The sequence below is a fragment of the Metarhizium brunneum genome, chromosome 5 (genome assembly GCF_013426205.1).
Source record: "Metarhizium brunneum chromosome 5, complete sequence".
NCBI lineage: Eukaryota > Fungi > Ascomycota > Sordariomycetes > Hypocreales > Clavicipitaceae > Metarhizium > Metarhizium brunneum.
In genome coordinates this window covers 265,456-282,554 of record NC_089426.1, presented here as the reverse complement: position 1 = coordinate 282,554, position 17,099 = coordinate 265,456, and the positions used below count along the sequence as shown (strand labels likewise).

The following is a 17,099-nucleotide window of genomic DNA, read 5'->3' as shown; positions in this document are numbered from 1 at the left end:
TGGACGTAAAATAACAGATGAGATGAATCGAAAGGTTTGATTCGGCAACTTGGAGTCGAACATGGATTCCTGAAGTTGTGGAAATAATTACAACGGCGACCCTTTCATTAACAAAGACCTCGCTCATATTTGCTCTGCCACTAGTACCATCTGTGTTTACTGACCCTATCACATACACTCAGGAATCTGAGACGTTGTTTCAACTTGTCGGGATACATACTCGCCATTACCATGGTATAACAATATACCGGATTTCACGCAGGGGACATGTTGTGTTTCATTACAATGCAAGCTATTCTGAATGGAAGAACCAAAACCCCGTTTATGGTGGAGGAATGCTGCCATAGCAGATGCATCTTCTTCTGCCACGCCATGTCACACTAGCGTGCTCAAGCCTTGTCGCCCAGGTCGGTAGTAGGTTTCGTCTCTGCTTCTTTCATTCCATACTCAGTGTTCAACTCGTCTCTGAGCTCTATAGATGGAACGAAGAAAGCAAAAGCCAGGCCAAGGAGCGCAAAAGCAATAGACACTTCCCAAACGACTTTGAGCCCCCGGACATAGAGGCTCAATATTTCGGATTTTAGGGCAGGGTCTCCGTTAAACATGGTAATGAATTCACGCGTGGCATGGCCGTAAGCTCCCCCGTTCACAAGAAGGGCCCGCACACTCGGATCAGAGACTTCAGAGGCTAATTTGTTAGCATGTGTGTTGAAGACGGCGGCAGGTATAGCAATCCCCCATATAGAGCCAAAGTTCCGAAGAAATGTCCAGGCACCTGTAGCTGTTGCAACGTCTGAATCAGGTAGACTGGCCAGAATGGGAGGCAGGCAGCTGGTGAAGACAAAACCGCAACCAAAGCCAAAGAGAAGCTGGAAGCCAACCCACTGGCCAGTTGGAGTGGCCTCGTCAAAGAGGGTGAATAAACCGCAACCCAACGCCATGAGGCCGAATCCGAGGAAGTGCCAGATACGATACGTTCCAGTTTTTGTGATGGAAATACCGGCAATTACACCACCTGGAGCGCTGGTTGTTGCAATAGGGAATAGCATGACGGCGGATCGAGATGGACTAGCTTCCTTGACACCCTGAAAGTAAACAGGCAGGAAGTAGCAGACCCAGAACAGTAGCATGCTATGGATGAAACTCATTATGAAGACTGTGACGGCTGTACGGTTGCCGAACAGTCGCAACGGCATCGTGGGATCCGTCAACCAAGGGGCTGCCTGGTACACAAAAAAGAATACAAGGCCAATGAAGCCCAGAACAAGAGGGACGATGGTCCTCCAAGAAGACCACGGGTTGGTCGAACCTCCCCAGCTAAGAGCCAGAATGATGGCCGTAATGGACGTTATGAGCAGAAAACTACCGCCCCAGTCTATTCGCGCAATTTGGCTCTTGATGGTGCCAGCAGGAGGCCGGCGTAGCTGGAGGAACAGCGCCAGAGCAATGATGGAGACGCCAGAAATGGGTAGATTGATGTAGAAGATCCAGCGCCAGGTGATGTTTTGTGCAAACGCGCCGCCTATTATTGGAGCAATGACGGAAGCAATAGCCCAGATGCCTCCGATAATACCGGCATAAAGGCCCCTCTCGCGAATGGAGACGAGATCACAGACGATGATCTCCGACATGGTCAGAATGCCGCCGCCGCCCACGCCCTGGACTGATCGTCCACCAATCATCATGGCATTGTTGGACGCGCCGCCACAGAGGCCGCTTCCAAGCGCAAAGAGCAGCACGGAAATGAGTATGAGGCTGCGTCGCCCGTAGATGTTGGCAGCCTGGGCAAATATGGGAATCGTAGCGGTCGAGGCCAGCAGATACGAATCTATGATCCACACATACAAGCTCTCGGACCCAAGGTCGGCCGCAATGGTAGGCAGCGCAGTTGAGATGATGGATGTGTCGAGAGCCGCGAGAAAGGTTGTGAGAGAAATGGCTGCAAAAACTAGCCAGAACTTGAGTCCTTTCTTGTTCGTTTGCGACCCAGCGTCGACGGTTGCGCCGCCCGCGAGGACATCGATATCAGTCGCCATGGTGTCGTGATGCATCTGGGCCCTCTTGGCAAAGTATGGAGAAACATGATGTCCTGGGTGGAAGAGCATGTAGTCCAGTCGCCAGACTGCTGACAATATACTGTCAAGTCTGACTCCGAAAGTCGCCGAACACAATGCGCCGAAACCATGGGATTGCACAATCTGTCCAATCGACAACAAATTGCCGCACTCTCTGCCGCCCCTTTTCTTCTGCACCATTTCGACCAACGCAAGAAAATCTAGTCATAGACGGACAAGAATGGCTTCGGGAGCCTTTTTCGACCCCTTGGTGGCGTTGCGGGCGCTGCCTCTCGTCTCATCGACGTGCACCCTGCTCTTTGGCTGGGACCAAACATTCTTCCTGGGCATCATGAACCGACCCGAGAACCGGGCCAAAAGCAAACCCCTGCTGCAGTCGTACTTTAACACCTTTTTTTACCGCGGTCTGCCCTTTGTGGTTGGCGCCATTGGCGTATCGACCTGGAGCGGCGTCGGCAACCTTTTCGCACAGCGTTCCGTGCTGCAATCTCGCCAGTCGTTTTGGTGGTACGCTGCTGGGACAATCGCCGCCGCAAGTCATTTGCTATTCGTGCCGCTGATTGCGCCCAGTGTCAGAGACATGATGGACGGGAAGGAGCAGACGGATGCCAACGACTGCCTGGATGAGTGGCTCCGTGTGAATAATGTTCGGACTTTGACTGTCGACTTGCTGGCGTGGGGGGCATTCATGGTGGCGGCGGGAAAGACTCTATGTCATTAGCTGAGAGGCACATGCGAATCATGTTATTTGGATTTCGGGTCTTGTACCATCTCCTATGAATTCAAGTTGTCTAATTTCTTTGGTCTATGGATTATGCTCCTCGCCAAACCTCATCTGCCGATGATCCAACGAGTCTGGTTGGACTGACATGGGACTATAGGGTAGGGCTCCATCTCCCTATTTGTTTCAAATGTGCACTCTACATTTCCCTAGACATGTCTTGTAGGGATCTTTCATTTCATATTTTATATTCATATTCTGTTCTACGCTTCGAGTGGCCGAGGCCGTCAAATGGCTGTCGCCGGCGCGTGCGGTCATGAATCACCACCTGAGCTGGTGCGTTTAACGCATCTCGATCCATTCAGTCTGGTGTTTTTCTAATGCGACTTCCTGTCATCAGAGCCTGACACGGCTTATTGATTGTGTTGCCAGTGGCTCCGTGAGACTACTTAGACGTTTTCTTTTATTTTTTTATAATTTAATATTTTATATTCAATTGATTCAAATGAAACTACATCTCATAATTTTATCCAACCAACTCAAGGTCCTTGTGCGAGAAACATCAACTCCGAATTCCCCATACCATCTTTTCTAAAACACCCCAGGACGCCAAAAAACAACAAAAACTAGTCAGGACATCTTCCCAACGTCGATTTAGTCACCACTTCTTAGCCAAGGAACAGTCTTGATGCTGCTTTGAGCAAAGGTGCTACTGACGAGAGCAGCTGCCGTGTCGTCCAGCCCGACACTTTGAGCTCGGCTCAACCACTCCTCAATTCCGACACTGTCGATTCGAGCTCCCACCTTTGTTTCCAAGTGCTCTCTGATGCCAGCGACTGGAATCTTGTCACGGCCGCAGTGGTGGCGGTAAATTGGACTCATACCCTGCTGCAGCCCGGTTTCGTGGATTGCGCAAACGATTCCCCGGGCTACCGTTTCAACAGGCACAAAGTCAAAGCACCCTTTCCAGCCGTCAATTTCCGGCAAGGCCTTGATTTTTTCCGAGTATTTGAAGATTATCTGCATCAAGTCTCCAGAGGGAGAGCGGACGCCGGTAATGTTTGATGGGCGATGGATCCAAACCGGAATTCCTAAGCGTGTCACGACGTTTTCCAAGTAGACTTCGGATGCCCACTTGGTGGCAATGTAGCCCTGCGAGCCATCTACCGGAGGCGTGAACGACGAGACGGAAACTTGGGGCAGGCCATCCAGGTTTGTCAAGTTGGCCAGGCCTCCGGTAGAGATGAAATGGATCGGAATGCGGTGCAGAGCTGCCATGCGGACAATCTCCTTGGTCGAACCCACATTGATGGCTCGTAGGGATCGGTACGATTTCAAGAATGAAACATCGGCTCCGTTGTGGATGATCTTGTCAGCATTGGCGGACAGTTGGGTGAAGTCAGAAGTAGATAGTCCGAGACGCGGCAGAGATAGGTCACCGGCATAGCAGCTCACGCGAGGAGATTTGAAGATTGGCTGTTCCGCCGTGAGACTCTTTAGGGGTTGTCGGATAGCCACGCAGTGCACCTTGGATATCCTGGCATCTTGGACAAGGGATGCGAGAATGGCAGACCCCAGGAATCCGGTAGCTCCAGTAAGAATGATCTCAAGCCCATCAGATGTAGCCCTATGTTGTTTATAACTATCGTCCTCGCACGTTTCGATGACGGGGACATCAAAGAGAGTCTCCGTGTTCCAGTCAATAGTTTCGGGGCTTGTAGTAGTATCGGTAGACTCGCCAATCCGAGCAGCCATTCTTCCCAGGGTGCTGTTTGCGAAGAGATCGAAGACAGACACCGAGACACAAAACTCCCTTCTGATGGATTCTCTCAGCAGAATGATTCGCAGCGAGTTTCCACCAACCTGGAAGAAATCAACATCTTGGTCGATAGCGGCAGTTGCTCCAATCGGCGGAAGGGCTTCCACCCAGAGCTTCTTGAGCCTCTCCTGCGTATCTGTCAAGGGGCACCGGTTGCTCTCTTCTTCTTTGGGCACGGGAAGACTGTCGAGCACATGTTGATCTAGTTTGCCGGAAGAGCTCATTGGCAGTCGGTCCACCGGTACAATCTTGGCAGGAATCATGTACCTTGGTAGTTGCAGATCATTCAGCAGTTTCTTGAAGAATGCCGACGGTTCCGGGTGGTCAAAGGAGTGTGATACCACAGCAAATGCGACCAAGAACGACTCATCATCGGATCCGTTTCCGTTCCGGCGCAGAGAAATCCCGGCCTCTGTGATATTTCCATGAGAACTCTTGATGATGGTGTTGGAAATGTCCTCGAGTTCGATTCGGAATCCCCGCAGCTTGATCTGAGAATCGCCTTGGATGCGACCGAGGAAAACGATTCGCCCGTCAGGCAGAAACTTGGCCTTGTCTCCCGTCCGATACATGCGGCACCAGCCTCGAGCTCGGTTATCCGCGCTGGCAAACGGATCGGGCAGGAACTTTTCCTTGTTGAGTTTATCTCTTCTCAAGTAACCCAGGGCGATGCCGGCTCCGCCCACAAACAGCTCACCAGCCTTGCCAATGCGCACTGGTTGCATATTCCTATCCAGTATGTAGTTGGTGTAGTTGGGCAATGTGACTCCGATGGATGGGTTCTGTGTGTCTCGGGGGGCCGCTTCGTCAAGCTCATCCATACCACTGCTGCTGTTGATCGTAATCTCCGTCGGCCCGTACCCGTTGTAGAGCTTCAAACCAGCAAGTCCGAGGCGTCTGAACTCGTGAACGATGTGGGCTCGGAATGCCTCGCCGGAAAGCAATGAAAACTCCCAGTCGGAACATCGCGCCAAGGCATCGTAACCGTGGCGGATGAGAGCTAGGGCTAGCGTGGGTGTCATAAATGTATGCGTTACCTTGTTTGCGTACATCAAACTGGCAATCTGGCTGGGATCTCTTCTTGTCGCACTAGACGCAACAACCAGGGTGCCCCCCGTCATCATGGTCAGAGCCATTTGCGTAAGCGACATGTCAAATCCAAGGGGGGCTTGCTGAAGGACGACACCCCTCTTGATGCTGTAAAAGTTGATGATGGAGTTGATGTGATGTACGACATTCGAGTGCGTCAAGGCGATTCCCTTGGGCACGCCCGTAGTGCCGCTGGTGTAGAATACGAATGCCGCAGAATCACCCTTGGCCTTGTTCCAGTCAGGGATACATGTAGTAGTAGCACTTGTATCAATGTCGGTAACGTTGATCGACTTTCCTGCCGACTTCAGAAGCGATGCCAGAGTGCTCGTAACATCGTCGCAAAGTATTGCGTCCGGTTCGCAGTCGTTGACAATGAGCTGCAGGCGCTCAGTAGGATTCTGCGGGTCGAGAGGAATGTAAATTCCCCCAATCTTGGAAATTGCCAACAGAGCAGCGAGGATATGAGTACCCGGCTCGCAATAGACGCACACCTTTGAGCCTGGGCCAAGACCAGCACCATGTAGCGTTTCAGCAAAGGCGTTCACAATAGACTGAATCTGCCTGTAAGTGAACTCGGCTCCGGAATCTTCTCGAAGCGCAATCTTGAGTGGCTGAGTTAAAGCCCAGTCCTCAAAGAAGTGGGCGACCGTTTCGAGCTTCGGGTCTGGGAGTTGCCTGCCTCTCCCGAGTTGCAGAGATTTCTCCTTTTCGTCTTCTGACAGTGCAGTTACCTCATGAAGCTTCTGCAGAGGATTTGACACGAACGAACTCAAGATGCGAATGTAGCTGTCAAGAATGAACCGCAGCTCCAAGTCAGTGTACATGTATGCCTGAGTTTTGAGAGAAATGGAGGCGGAGCCGTCGGGGAAGTTTTCAATGTCAAAAGCCAAATCAAACGCGTTGCTCGCATCCTGGAATCTTAAGATTTCCGCTTGGCAGTCTTCAAAACGAACCGTTTGTGTTGATCCCATCTTGTAGTTCAGGATGACTTGGAATAGTGGGCTGTGAGTTGTGGAACGAGGAACCTGCAGATTGTCCAACAGAACGTCAAAAGGCATCGAGTTTGACAAGGCATTGGTGGCTGTTTTCTTCGATTTAGCTACAAGCTCCGAGACTGCCTCAGATTCATCAATATGGAACCGAATAGGCACAAGATTGACAAAGAAACCGATGGTATCTAGATAGGCAGGATCGGTTTTATTCGCGTCCGTGATACCGATACAAATATCTTTGTTGGAGTTTAAATCGTACAACAGTGCCTGCAGAGCAGCCAAGTAGATGTGGAATGGCGTGGCACCAAGTTGCCGTGCCAGGATTTTCACTTTGGAAGACACCGTCATGGGAACTGTCCTTTCGACCGCTTTGGTCTTGTAGTCAAGAAGAGGTGTGCGAGTTTTACATTCGGCAAAGTCGAAAAGGGGAAGAACCGGAGGCAGAGTGTTGAACTCGGACATCCAAAACTTGCTGACCTCAACGGGGACACCAGCATCTCGCTGATGGATAGCGTAGTCCAGGTATTCATTGCAACCTGAGGATATCGTGAGTCCTCCATAGGCGCGAATTAAATCCTTGACGAGAATTTGGGCGCTAAATCCATCCATGGCAACGTGGTGGAAGCCGAGAATAAAAACGTGCTCTTGGTCAGTGTACCTTATAATCGTGGCACTTATAACGTCACCGCTCTCCAAATCATACCGCATCTTCTGCATATTGTGATACTCCTCCTCATAATCAGCGCCTTCTTTGTGTGTGAAACGGAAATGGGGGTATTTGTAAACGCGCTGCATTGGGAGACTAGTATCAGCATCGACGTAAAAACCGGTACGCAAAGATGCATGACGCTGGATGACCTTTTCGAAGGCATCCTCAAAGTCTCTCCGTCGTAGCGGGCCAGAAATCTTGTAAGCCATAGTGACATTGTAGGTCGTAGGATCTTGGAGGTATTTCTGTAGAAACCACAGTCGCTCTTGGGCGAACGACAGTCGACCGCACCGTTCAAATTCGAAGTCGCGTCTCGAGGGTAAGCTAATATCGGAACTACCCATATCCTCACTTGGAGTCTCACTACCCCCTCGAGACGACTCTTCAAAAAGAGAATGCGGAACAGATGTGTTTGCCGCAGTGGATTGGTTGCTGGCTGGTATATTTGCCGACAACAGAGTGGGAGACTACATCACAGAGAGATTAGTTAGTACTCTTCAACATATCCCGAGAGTAACATACCTTATCGTCCGTTTTGCCACACTCTTCAGCATCAGACAACTGAGCGGCCGCAACGCTTTGCGCAGCCCGTTCGCAAAGCTCCGAAATAGTACCAGTATTGAGGACGTCCAATACTGGGATGTCCACGTCAGCTTCTTTGAAGAACCAAGATCGGATTTCAACTGCTACCAAGGAGTCCACCCCAAGGTTCGCGAGAGACTGGGAAGCTTTGATGGTGCCAGCTTCAGCTTGGAGCATGCGCTCCAGCTTTGTGCAGAATTCTTCTTCAATCACAGCTAGAATTTCTTCGCCCCCCCGAGCATCCTCCAGGCGCTCAGATACAGAGGTTCTGGTGGCCGTTGAGACTTTTCGCTGTTCTTCTTCGATGTAATGATGACTGAACCGCATGTTCTCATGCCAAAAGTACTGCTGGGCATCGGAATTGAGGCTGTATCGATTAAGGCCAGTGATTAGTTCGCACGGGTGATTGGACTTCGGGTGTCCGATTAAGATGGCTTGAGAGAACATGTTGAGGAAGTCGGACTCGGAGATGGGCATGTAGTTATACTGTCGCAAAGTGTTCTCATACGTGCCCGTGGAAGAAACATAACCAACACCGAGGACCATGCCAATGTGAATAACGGAAGCGGCCAGATTGCTTGCTCTGCGCTGCTCGGCAATCGTGGTCATAAACAGGTTGGCAGCGGCGTAGTTGGACTGGCCTCGATTACCAACAACACTGGCAAGGGAAGAAAACATGATAAAGAAGTCCAAAGCCTGACCCTTGAAGATATCATGAAGGTTCTGAGTTCCACGGACCTTGGGTCCAAACACAATGTCAAAGTTGTCCGTCTTCAGCTCACCGAAGGACTTATCGGAGAGTACCATGGCAGCATTGGCGACACCGACAACCGGCGGCATGTTGCGTCCAATATCTTCATATACGGCTTGCAAGGCATTAATATCACTCACATCAACCTGGTAGAGCTTGAGACACGCGCCGGCGCGCTCAATTTCTCTAACCCACACCTCGTCCACAGCGCTGATATTTCGTGTCGTCAGCGCCAGATGCCGCACGCCAGAAGCTACCATCCATCTGCACAGCGCCTTGCCAAGACCACCGGTGCATCCGGCGAGAAGATACGTCTTATCGCAACGGAACAGCCTGGTCGACTGCAACGGAGGTACTCTGGCGATCGTCGACTCAACGACGAAGTCAACCACAGTTCCGTAGGGGAATCTGGCAGCAGCCTGGCCATGAAGCTCAGAGATGCTGACTTGATTCACAGTATTTAAGAGACAAGAATCCAAGGGAGAGGTTAAAGCCTTGATGGCTTGTGGGACGGAAATGCCAGAAACGTTGCTGCCCGTCGCAACCATGTGGTTCAGTGCGTAGAATCGGCATGTTGGAGGGAGGCAATCTCGGAAGCGAGATTGGTCTACCCCATCAGTTGAAAAGTCAATGAAACTCTTTGTGTTTTGAGGAATCAAGGCCTTCAATACTCGATGTGAGGAATGAGGGTGAATGAATATTGATTGACTGGTAGAAGATGCTGGTTCCTGAGACGTCGTAGCAATGCACCTCAACCCCAGCTTGGCTGCAGCCAGACGGACAACTAAAGAGAAGCGCTGATCTTCATTATGCAGAAAGATTGTTCCAGGTGTATCAACGTCCTCAAGCACCTGCTCAGCGAGCACCGAAAATGCTGCTCGTTGCAAAACCGCAGCGCCGTCGGCCACGACCGCTGGCAAGTCGAATACAAAGTGCTCCGGAACAGAAACAGAGGAAGCATTAGCAGTGGTCAAGGCCAAGACAGGAATATCCAGACAGCTACCCCTGTATCCGTAGCACAGGAAATAGTCTTTATGGCATTCTGTGGCGACAGGATGGAGAAGTGCCTTGGTCACATTGATGGTTGACAGTGGCGTCTGTTGTTCGGCTTCGATGCAAGGCACAGACTGGGTGACTAGGTATTTTGATGCTTCAGAAAAAATCTCAACTGTACTTTCTTTGAGAGACGTGTCGACCTGGACAGCCATCTTGGTGGAAGTAAGTCGCTGGTTCAGCTTTTCATCTGGCACGAGTCGAGGAATATACCACTTTGTATCCTCCAGGATCAACTCGGGCTCAAACGACCAGAGAGTGTCGGCAGACAATTTTTCCCAGTGCAAAAGCCTAAGCGCTGCTTCGGAAATGCAGTGCACGGTACCCTGATCAAGGCGAGTCTCGACATCGATATGCTGAATCCTGATATGGGGGTATTCCGAGGACAAGCTGCGACACAGGCCAACAGACATATTTGCAAACGGGTTATCCTTGCGACAGCCGCTCGACACCCACAGAACTTGCCGGCACTGATTAATTGCTTTCTGAAGACCGACTAGCGTAGATGAAGCCAGGTTTTGAAGAACAGGCTCATGCAGATCCTGCAGAACCAAAAGCGATTTCATGGCCGTGCTGTTGAGGGGGGACGCGAAGTCCTCGAAACCTGCCACACATTGAACAACCAGCCGAGGATGGCAATCAGCAAGATGTCTAGCAATGATATTTGACACGTTGCCCTGGGTGCCACCGACAATGGTCAGAGAATCGGCCATGGTCGAATCTCCTCGGCTGGAGAGTGGCTGGCGGAGGAACTGGACCCTCTCATCCACAGCCTGCGAAAGCATCACAGACGTCATGTATTTGGAGCTGTGGTTAAAGTCGTTGAAAGTATTGTCCACTCCCGAGAATCCCGTTGAGCGAAGCAGCGTATCCCACTCCGGAACGGTGATGGTTGGACCGTGTCGTCGGCCGTCATCACCACCTAGCCACCAGCCAGACAAGCCCGACATCATCATCTTCACTCGAACAATGTCACTGGTGACTTCTAGAAGCAACAAAAATCCACCCGGCTTCAGTAGCCGACGGACGTTGCTCATAGTTTCTGAGAGCGTCTTGGTTGCGTGAAGAACGTTGGAGGCAATGATTAGATCGTATGACGCTTCGCTATATCCTTGCTCTGTCGGGCTATTCTCGATGTTGAGGGCCTTGAAGATCATCTTGTCAGCCCACGGACTGAATTGCTCTGCAGCGGCCTCAAAAAATCCAGTAGAAACGTCTGTAAAGGTATAAGTGCCAAAGGTGCTGCCGAGCGACTGGAGAATTCCCTTGGTCGCTCCTCCGGTTCCGGCGCCAATCTCAAGAATGTTCATCCGAGGATACCGATGCGCAATCTGTCGTGAAATGCGCGACATGTAGCCGTTTGCTCTTTGGAACCCGAGGCCTTCTTTATAAAACCTGTTCAAGACGTCGTCCTTGACCATGTGCTCGAGCATCGTGGTTTGCTTGCGAACCACAGCCGGAAGGTTCTCGCCGACTGCCTGGATCAACATGAGGTCAATTTGGTCGGGATACTGGGATTTCTGCTCCAACAGCCATGGAAGTTGATCTTTGGACCATTCGGGCTTGATTGTGGGATGTTTGCCCATTTCTATCATCGGAAACAAATAGTCGATCCACTCGAAGACGCGCTGATAATGCCACTCCATTGTTTCAACCTCCTTCCGTTGAACAACTTTATCCAGATTTCTCAAGTAGTAGTAAGCAAAGCGCTCGCAGAGGTCAACCAGCTCCAGGTTCTGCTGCTCATCTGATTGAGCAACCTCCAAAGTACGAATCTCACTGTGGACGTCAACTTCCCACTCAGTCCGGGTGTATAGCTCCTTGGAGTTTTTGGGGTCGTGACGGAGGAGTGAAGTGCAAGTGAGACCCTCGAGCTGCACAAATGGTTTGTTCTTGTCCGTGAGTGCAATGTCAATGTCGCAGGTGATGTCTGAAACGTTGACACTGGTCAAATAGGAGTCAATAACGAGTGGCTCGCCCTCGGGCACCCCGATGTTGAGGATTCGAAGTCTTTTGAGGTACGTGGGTACGAATGGGCAGTTGAGAGTTTCATCTCCTGGCCAGCAATATGCCGCGAACAGAGACTGAAAGGAAGAGTCTAGTAAAGCAGGGTGGATGATGGCGCCAAAGTCAGTGGCGATGTGCGACACGCTCGCCGTCGCATATCCAAGGCGCCTCTGAACACTAGATAAGCTTCTGAATTCGAGAGAATACTGGAGGCCAATATCGGCCAAGCACTCGTAGAACCGATCCATGTCTAGTGTACTTAACGACACGTCGGGAGGGTTTCTGGGCGGCAGATGCCCGTCCACAGGCATTGCAAATTCAACGCGAACATGTCCTTTGGCGTGGCACTTCCAGTTGGCGTTATTCGTAGAACTGGAGGTATAGCAAGCCCATTCAGCAACGCTGCTGTTGTCGTCCTTTTCGGTGATCTTGAGAGAGAACGAAATCTCGACTCCTTGAGAACTCTGAGCTAGTTGAATAGCACTGAGAATTCGCACATCATACAGTTCTACCAGTTGAACCAACTTGGTCTCATCAATAGCCTTGGCAGCTTCCATCGCCATGACGAGGTACGCAGCAGCCGGATAGATGACCTGGCCCTGGACCTTGTGCCCCTCGAGCCAAGGAATCTCGTTCAAGCGTAAGATGTTGAGCCATCTCATTTCGGGGCCCATATCTTCAGAAGAGCGGACACCAAGAAGCGGGTGAGGAGGATGGGTACGAAGTCGAAAGTTGGCCGACTTCCTTGACTCCTTCCAGAACGATTGTCCGTGATCCCAGGGATATGTAGGCATGTTGTCCGCCATTCGTCCAGGCAACACATCGAAGCAGGCTGCATATGCCGAAAAGTCAACCGCAGATTTGCCTAATCTGGACCAGAGAAATCCCATAGTTTTGCTCAGGGCATCAATATCATGGATATTTCGCATCAAGGTTGCCTGATATGGTGGTGTAGAGTCGGATACTTGTTTGGCAGTTTGCTCAAAAGGCCCCTTGAGCGCAGGATGAGGTCCGACTTCCAATACCACATCAAAGTGTTCACCGCTTTGCATCGCCAACTCAGCCGCAGAAGAAAACTTGACCGCATTGACCATATTGTCTCTCCAATACTCGGCTCCTAGAATCCCGTCATGCCTAGCGCCGTCGATACGTTCGCAAACAACGCTCGAATACCATTCGCAAGCAGGGTTACCCGACAAGGTCCGGACGCCGCACTCTTTCAGTAGACTTGAGTAGGGACCAGCACAAGGAAGCATGTGGTGAGAATGGTAGGCTGTGTCGACCTTTAACACACGGGCGAATACGTTCCTCTGGTCCAAGAGAGCCTTGGCTTCCTGGATGGCATCCTCGTCTCCCGAGATGGTCGTGCTGGCTGGCGCATTGCTAGCCGCGACATCAAGTCTGGAACTAAACTCATTGTTGCAAAACTGCAGAGCTTCTTCATAAGACAGTCCAATTGCCATCATGGCGCCGGATTTGCCATTGCTGCCCTCTGCAAGCTTTGCACAAACACCGCGGTAGTACGCCACACGAATGGCATCCTCGGCGGAAAGGAATCCAGCACAGTACGCGGCCGCAATCTCGCCTGATGAGTGTCCAATAACGCAGCTGAATTGAATCCCGGCGGATCGAAGCATCTCTACCAGCATCAACTGCACGGCAGTGCATAGGGGTTGTGATACTTCTGCCTCGCTAAGGCGAGATGCAGCAGCATCAGCAAATATTTGCTCCGAGAGCGTCCATGTAGGAGGCTCTGGGAGACTTGCCAGCGATTGCTCCAGTGTCTTGACAACTTTCTGAGCAAACTTGGACTCTTTCAGGATTTCACGGCCCATTGTTGGCCACTGCGCACCCTGTCCGGTGAAGACTCCAAGTATTCTGCTGGGCTGATGGGAGGGCTTCTCATCCTTGTGTACTGTAAACGTACCATCCTCCGCTAGGGCATCGTTGGCGCTCTTCTTGACTTCTTCAGCCGAGTTTCCTACAAAGAATGTCCTTAATGGTAGCTGTGATCGTCTGTTGGATAACGTGTACATGATGTCGCGCAGGCGACTCTCATCCGCCAGTTGCATGGCGGCATTGAGCTGAATAGCCTGTTCTCGGAGGGATTTTTCCGAGTTGGCCGACAGAACAACAGGGGTGACGATAATATCACGAGGAGATTGAACATGTTGAGCTGTCTCAAAGTTTTCGATGATGGCGTGTGCGTTTGTTCCTCCAAAGCCAAAAGAGTTGACGCTGGCTCGACGCGGTGTCCCCTCTGGCAACTCGGGCCATGGGAGAGCTTCGGTGGGAACAATCAAATTTTTCGAGAAACGTTCAATTTTGGGATTCAGTCTCTGGAAACCCATGTTGGGTGGAATAGTCCCCCTTCGCACAGCCTCCATGGCCTTGATGAGCCCAGCCAGACCGGCACAACCCTCCAAATGTCCGATTGTACTCTTGACAGATCCGACATATATATTGCCTGCAGTATCGCAGGTGGACCCCTCACCGTTGAAAAAGGCTTCGTATATAGCGCGAGCTTCGATCGGATCGCCAGCTGGCGTTCCGGTTCCATGAGCCTCGAAAAACTGGCACCGCTCCAATGCGAGATCAATACCGGCCGCCTTGTACGTCTGTCTTATCAAAGCCGTTTGTGATTCTGAGCTAGGCAACGTGATGCCATTCGTGTGACCGTCTGAATTGACTCCGGTTTCTCTGATGATTCCATGGATGTAATCCCCATCCTTCAACGCCTGCGACAGCGTCTTCATTATGACTGCGGCAGTTCCTTCACCTCGGCCGTAGCCGTTTGCTGAAGCATCCCACATTCTGCTACGTCCTGTTGGAGACAGCATATGCAGATTAGACTCGGATATCATCATCTCAGGGCCAAGTATCAAGTTGGCTCCAGCGGCACAAGCTATTGTCGATACACCCAGTCGCAAGGCTGTGACTGCTTCATGAACAGCAACCAGACTTGATGAGCACGCTGTGTCAATCGTCATAGAGGGACCTTTCCAGTCGAAGAAGTAGGACAACCGATTTGATAGTATGCTTCGAGCCGTTCCCGTTGCCATGTATTTGGGCATGTCCTGCGGGTCACGCAGAAGCATCTCGTGATAGTCGCCCGTCATGCTGCCGACATACACGGCCGTATCCGACCCCTTGAGATCTTCCAACGGAAGTCCGGCCGACTCAATGGCTTCATACACCGTCTCAAGCAACAACCTCTGTTGTGGATCCATAGCCTCTGCCTCCAGTGCATTGGTTCTGAAGAAAGAGGCGTCGAATAGCCGTATATCCTCGGAGAGCAGATAAGCCCTTTTCACGTCCGTGCAGCCACTAGCTTCTCCATTACTGTTGTAGAATGCATCAGAATTGAATCTATCTGATGATATGGGCTTCTGGACGTCTCTCTTCTCGCAAACCAGGTCCCAGAGTTTTGATGGGCTGGTTGCTTCCCCTGGGAAGCGGCAGGCAACACCAACCACCGCTATTGGTTCCCGGACAAGGCTATTTTGTGACATTTTGACAAAGGTTGTATTGAAAAGAAGTATTCATATGCAAGAGGGGTGGTAAGGTGTAAACGAGTGATGTGTAATAGGTGGAAAGTGGTTGAGCTACCTGCTTGTCGTGGACGAATGACCTATTGAGTAATACATCATGATCGCGACAAGGGAAGCACGGGAGTAACTATAAATTGGCGTTTCTAGAATCTAACGTCAAGTAACCATGATCTATCGGTGTTGTCGTATCACGCCGAAAGTCGGAAAGTCGCCGAAAGACTCAAAGTGCCCCCGGTGCACACAACTCCTGGATAGTTCATGTAAACTCCGTAAAGAGAAAGAAGAGTTATAGGATACACATTCAGCAAGACCTTGACGCCTCGTTCTCCTACTTTTCTTCTAATCCATTAGATTGCGCACGTGTGGTCCAAATGCGTCAAGTCTTCCCTTCCACCTTCTTCAACTTTGAGTTCCTTCGCCTTCTCGGAACCGTCCCATACTACGGGGCCGAAGTTGGCGAATGTCTCGAAACAGCGTCTAGGATCAAGGACGGCGACCCGGAAACCTGGTATCAAGCCTGGTGGGATATAGGACAGGAAGTACTTTCCCAGGCTGAGGACGCAGCAAAGACGGGCGACAAGACAGCAGCGAGTTGGGCATACATCCGATCTGCCAATTACTTCCGCGCCAGTGAATTCTTGCTTCATTGCACGCCAAACGACCCTCGAATTCTCGTTGCGTCTCGGGCGAGTGTCGAGGCTTTCAATAAAGGCTGGGTGCTGCTTGACGCGGAGGTTCGAGAGGTAGAGATTCCGTACGACAATGACAAGACTCTCCCGGGGAGGCTGTATCTTCCTTCAACAAAACACAGAGTCACCCAAAAGTTGCCATTGGTTGTCCAAACAGGTGGCTTCGACTCTACCCAGGAAGAGTTGTACTTTTACGGCGCCGCTGGTGCATTGCCGCGCGGGTATGCTGTTCTGACCTTTGACGGCCCAGGCCAAGGTCGAGCTCTCCGCGAAAAGAAGCTGTACCTCCGACCAGACTGGGAGCATGTCACAGGACAGGTCTTGGACTTTGTGGTTGACAAGTTGTCGTCAGAGTATGACTTGGACCTGGATCGGCTCTCTGTCTTTGGAGCTTCTCTAGGCGGATATCTGTCTCTACGGGCTGCAACAGATGCCCGGATTAAGGCCTGCATTACGGTGGACGGCCCCTTCGACTTGTTTGACATTACGAAGAGCCGTATGCCGGCTTGGTTTATCAATGGCTGGCTGAGCGGCTGGCTGAGTGACAAATTCGTCAATTGGGTCATTGGGTGTCTTGAAAGGGTGAATTTCCAACTGGCCTGGGAATTTGGGCACAGCAAGTGGGTGTACGGCGTCGACACTCCGGCCGATGTCTTGAGATTCATGCAAAAGTTTACTCTAAACAGTACAAAAAACGCAGTCTTATCCAACATAAAGTGCCCGACGCTTGTTACTGGTGCGGCGGACTCTTTCTACTTCACTCCAGATCAAAATGCACACAAGATTATGGAGGGATTGACTTGTCTCAGCGACACTCAAAAGCGACTTTGGATTGGAAATGGGGTCAAGGGAGGTGGTTTACAAGCGAAAATAGGAGCTCTTGCACTCGTTCACTACGAAATGTTTGCCTGGTTGGACAAGACGTTTGGGATTGAGCGGGAGAACTTGATCAACAAGGTGTAGGTCCTGTATATTGATGTTGTCTACTATATTACAAGTTAAAGACTCTGGAGAGAAATATTTTTGCGCTCTTTCGCTCTTTCAATGAATAGGTTTTA

The 17,099-nt window shown here is 51.0% G+C and overlaps 4 protein-coding genes across 4 annotated transcripts; 2 read left to right on the top strand and 2 right to left on the bottom strand.

The window, feature by feature from the left end:
- Positions 1-389: 389 nt before the first annotated feature.
- On the bottom strand, positions 390-2,036 carry FUS6_3 (Efflux pump FUS6; the record flags this gene model as incomplete). Its single annotated transcript, XM_014687913.1, has 1 exon — positions 390-2,036. The coding sequence occupies one exon, from the start codon at positions 2,034-2,036 to the stop codon at positions 390-392; it is 1,647 nt and encodes a 548-aa protein (XP_014543399.1).
- A 259-nt stretch (positions 2,037-2,295) lies between these two features.
- Positions 2,296-2,796, top strand: G6M90_00g081610 (uncharacterized protein; the record flags this gene model as incomplete). Its single annotated transcript, XM_014687912.1, has 1 exon — positions 2,296-2,796. One exon carries the CDS (start codon positions 2,296-2,298, stop codon positions 2,794-2,796), a length of 501 nt encoding a protein of 166 aa, XP_014543398.1.
- A 654-nt stretch (positions 2,797-3,450) lies between these two features.
- Positions 3,451-15,313, bottom strand: FUS1 (Fusarin C synthetase; the record flags this gene model as incomplete). Its single annotated transcript, XM_014687911.1, has 2 exons — positions 3,451-7,875; positions 7,931-15,313. 2 exons carry the CDS (start codon positions 15,311-15,313, stop codon positions 3,451-3,453), a joined length of 11,808 nt encoding a protein of 3,935 aa, XP_014543397.1.
- Positions 15,314-15,723: 410 nt separating this feature from the next.
- FUS2_2 (20-hydroxy-prefusarin hydrolase FUS2) lies at positions 15,724-17,004 on the top strand (the record flags this gene model as incomplete). Its single annotated transcript, XM_014687910.1, has 1 exon — positions 15,724-17,004. The coding sequence occupies one exon, from the start codon at positions 15,724-15,726 to the stop codon at positions 17,002-17,004; it is 1,281 nt and encodes a 426-aa protein (XP_014543396.1).
- Positions 17,005-17,099: the final 95 nt, after the last annotated feature.